The 4,324-nt window shown below is 42.0% G+C and overlaps 1 protein-coding gene across 1 annotated transcript; it reads left to right on the top strand.

The window, feature by feature from the left end:
* Positions 1-3,245: 3,245 nt before the first annotated feature.
* LOC111866649 (histone-lysine N-methyltransferase SETMAR) lies at positions 3,246-4,024 on the top strand (the record flags this gene model as incomplete). Its single annotated transcript, XM_023855804.1, has 2 exons — positions 3,246-3,510; positions 3,899-4,024. Coding segments are annotated over exons 1-2 (391 nt in total), but the record flags the coding sequence as incomplete, so codon positions are not given.
* Positions 4,025-4,324: the final 300 nt, after the last annotated feature.

The raw sequence follows: 4,324 nt of genomic DNA, 5'->3' as shown, positions 1-4,324 counted from the left end.
GCTACATTTGGAGCATAGCTCTGTATGGGGCTGAAACATGGACACTTAGGGCAGTAGATCAGAAACATCTGGAAAGTTTTGAAATGTGGTGTTGGAGAAGGATGGAGAAGATCAGTTGGACCGATTATGTGAGAAATGAAGAAGTGTTAATTAGAGTCAGTGAGCAGAGGAATATCCTACATGAAATAAGAAAATGGAAGGCTAATTGGATTGGTCATGTTTTATGCAGAAACTGCCTTCTAAAAGAAGTTATCGAAGGAAAGATAGAGGGGCGGATAGAAGTGACAAGAAGACAAGGAAGATGATGTAAGAAGATGCTGGATAATCTTGGGGACAGAAGAGGATACTGTCATTTGAAGGAGAAAGCTGTAGATCGCATTAAATGGAGGAATTGTTTTGGAAGAGACTGTGGACCTGTCGTCTTGACAGATTACTGATGATGATGATTAGGTACAATTTTGGCTACATAATGTTTTGTACTACAAAATAAATTTCAGACTGGACTGTTGCTCCAATGTGGCATAGAGTTCAAGTGCATGAAGTTTGTATTAAAAACCCATTTTTGACTGTACTGTACTTGCAGTTACAAAGGCAGAATTTGTGGAATGCAACATTTATAACCTGGCTAGCTGGCTTTTCCCAGTCTTCGTCCTACTACAGTATATACCATATAGTAAGATGGAGACTGGAAAAGGCTGGCTAGCCAGGCATATACCCATTCCAGTCTTTCTTTTTTTTTTTTTTTGCTAGTGGGATGGGACTGAGTCCCTTGCACTGCAGCCACTTCTGGCCTACTGTACCAGCCCCAGATGATAGGTGAGGGTAACCGTAGAGCAATTAGTGGAATGAAGATTGGCAGGGGAAACTGAACTACTGATATATTGGGTTTTTGGACTTTATCCATCGTCCTGGTCCACTGATTGAGGCTAGCTCTTTCTAACGGACCCAATAGAATAGGTTTCTTCCTTCACCTGAGGACGGAAACAGATCCAGTTTCCGAAACGTCGTGTTTTTATTAGTTATCTTAAAAAACCAGGACGATGGATAAAGTCCAAAAACCCAATATATCAGTGTGTTATACACCATCGTCAGAATCCTATAGAAACTGAACTAGTTGGAGAAAACCCTCCCCAGCACCACTTTGTCCAAAACAAATCCCACTTGACCAGACCCAGGATCAAACCTGGGCCGCTGCAATGGGAAGCCAGCGACTAACCACTTGAGCTATGGCGCGGCCTATTCCAGTCTAAAAAGTATTCTATTTATATACATGGAGGGCCTTCAAACACTTCAGCTTGACTTTACAATGGCTAGAGTACATGTAGTTCATGTTCAGTTTTTTGCTGGAGTTTGGTGAAAAAGTGCTTAGTACCGATGGAGAGATATTTCATTACAAGCTGTGCGATGTGCAAGTTACAGCAGAAAAGCAATTTACTGTGCAGCAGCATCGTAAAACTTCTAAACGTGTTAAACGTTTAAGCAGATTATCTACAAAGGACAACAGACAAAGGTTGTTGCTTAAAAACAATTCTGCTAATTCTTCTTCTTCTCCAACGATCAATGGGTCAGAATTTTTTAAAGATTTGTGTCAATGGATGGTTTCTTCGAATATTTCAATAGAGAAATTACATAATCAACACTTCAGAACATTTCTGGAGACATACACTTGTCATCCTATCCCAAGTGATCAACGTTAAGAAAAATTCTCTCTCTACATGTTCTGAAGATATGTTAAATAAGATTCGAACATCTGTTGCTGACAACAAGATATGGGTTTCCTTGGATGAGACTTCTGATGTAGAGGGAGGGTATATCGCGAATTATAGCTGGAACCCTGAAACAAGATCAACCGGGGAAGATATTTCTTCTTGATTGTGAAGTTCTTGAAAGTGCAAAGCATTCAACTATACCTGTCCTATTTGATAATTCGATGAACATGTTGTGCCCAGATGGAATAGAGCGAAATAGTGTCCTCCTAGTAACAGATGCTGCTCCATACATGAGGAAGGCTGCGAAAGGACTTCAAATGCTCTACCTGAAAATTATCCATATTACTTGCCTCACTCGTGCATTGCATAGAGTGGCTGAAGAAGTTCTAAGAAATTTTTCCAGACGTAGATAGGCTAATTCCAGATGGAAAGAAAATATTCATCAAGGCCCCCCTCTTCAAGTACAGAGATTTAAAAAAGAAGCTCCTCTACTGCCACTTCCTCCACAGCCTATCATCACACGGTGGGGTACGTGGTTGGAAGCTGTGGCATATTATTGTGAATATTACACAACCATTGGTTAATGACTTTGACAGCTGCGAGTCAAGATCAATTAAAGCTGTCAAGGACTTATATAGCACATCCACAAAGTAAGTTTCCCACTAGTCCCACAGCTAGCAAACCTTATATTGCGCGAAGCGACTGCGCGTATGTGATAGAGCAATGACGTAGCATGGCGCATGCACTAACGGAATTTCCCGCGTTCCCACAGTAGCATCGTTGCAGCTGTTGAAGATGGAGGCTCTTATTCCAGCGCCCGCCGACTGTGAAGTGCGGTCAGTGATAAAGTTTTTGAATGCACAGAGCATAGCACCGATCAAAATTCCTCGTCAGCTGTGCTGGGTCTATGGACCTAACATCATGAGCAAGCAGATCGTGCGTCGCTGGTGCAGACAATTTTCAGCAGGTCGACAAAGTGTGCATGATGAGAAGTGCAGTGGGCAGCCATCCATCATTACTGACGACCTTGTGGAGCTTGTGCGGAAACGCATTATGGAGAATCGTTGTGTCACAATTACGGAACTCAGCAGTCATGTCCCGCAGATTTCCCGCTCCTTGTTGCACGAAATTGTCATAGAGCACCTGTTGTTCAGGAAATTGTGCGCCAGGTGGGTGCCGAAGCAACTGATACCACAACACAAAACAAAGCGCATGGAGTCAGCACTGACATTTCTGCAGCGGTACCATGATGACGATGATGAGTTTCTGGACTAGATCATCACAGGTAATGAAACGTGGATTGCACACATTAGCCCAGAAACCAAGCAGCAGTCAATGCATTGGCGTCACAGTGGATCTCCCTGCAAGACGAATTCAAGCAGACGTCAGTGCAGAAAGTGATCTGCAAGGTATTCTGAGACAGATGGGGCGTTCTCCAAGTTGACTTCCTGACCAGAGGTGAGATGGTGAATGCTGAGCGTTACTGTGAAACACTGCAGAAATTGTGACGGGGCCATTCAGAACAAGCAGCTCAGGATGCTTAGTGCCGGTACTCTCTTCCTGCACGATAACACCAGGCCGCACACGGCTCGATGGACAGTAAGTCTCCTGCAGGAGTTCAGCTGGGAGGTGTTTAATCATCAACCCTACAGTCCGGACCTCGCTCCCAGTGATTTCCATCTTTTCCTACATCTCAAGAAATTCCTATCCGGTGAGCATCAGCTTTTTGAGAATGACAGAGAGGCAGAGATGGTTGTCACATGGTGGTTCCAATCCCAGGCAGCAGACTTCTACAACACAAGTATTCAAAAGCTGGTCCCACTGTATGACAAATGTCTCAATTCCGGTGATAATTATGTTGAAAAGTAGCTGAACACTTGCTGTATCTGTTGCAATAAATATTTTCATGAAATTGTGTTCTGTTTCTGTAAATGGCCCCAGGGAAACTTACTCTGTGGACGAGCCTCATATTATCTACTGCTCTAGCAAATATCTGACAGATATTAAGTCAAACGTCTGTTCACTTTCAAGTGCAATAACTTTCCTGGAAGCTGTAGGGACTGAACTCCGTGATGCGTTGGACACTGTAAAAAGCACTGAGAATGAACTAAACCATTCTCGTGGTGAAGTAAGCAACAAGATTAAAACCTAAACAGAAAGTGTTCTTCATCAGAATGCTGGTTATTCAGCAATAAGCAAGACTGCACATATAATTTCCGGTAAACCAGAAACATTCGAAGATGATCCAGAACTGTCACCAAACGACCTGACATACTTCAATTATGCTCCTGTCACATCATGTGATGTGGAACAAAGTTTGTCCTAATACCAAACTATTCTTAGTGACAATCGGCGATCTTTCAAATTTGAAAATATGAAAATGCATGTAGTTATAAATTACAATTTTAACAGTGAAAACTGAGAAGTGAATACCTTGTGTTACAGAAACACTGAAAACTGAGAGCTGAATAAGCTTGAGTTTTTCTATATTGTGTTTTTAGCTAACAGAGTTAAGTTAATGTTTATAGCATGTGCACCAGTGTTTGTCTAAAATATGAAAGTGAAAATCAATATTAAAAAGAAAAGAAGAAACGGTTTAATCCAGTACAAAATGT

The sequence above is a fragment of the Cryptotermes secundus genome, unplaced genomic scaffold (genome assembly GCF_002891405.2).
Source record: "Cryptotermes secundus unplaced genomic scaffold, Csec_1.0 scaffold4332, whole genome shotgun sequence".
NCBI classification, from domain to species: Eukaryota; Metazoa; Arthropoda; class Insecta; order Blattodea; family Kalotermitidae; genus Cryptotermes; species Cryptotermes secundus.
This window is presented reverse-complemented; position numbering and strand designations above follow the sequence as displayed.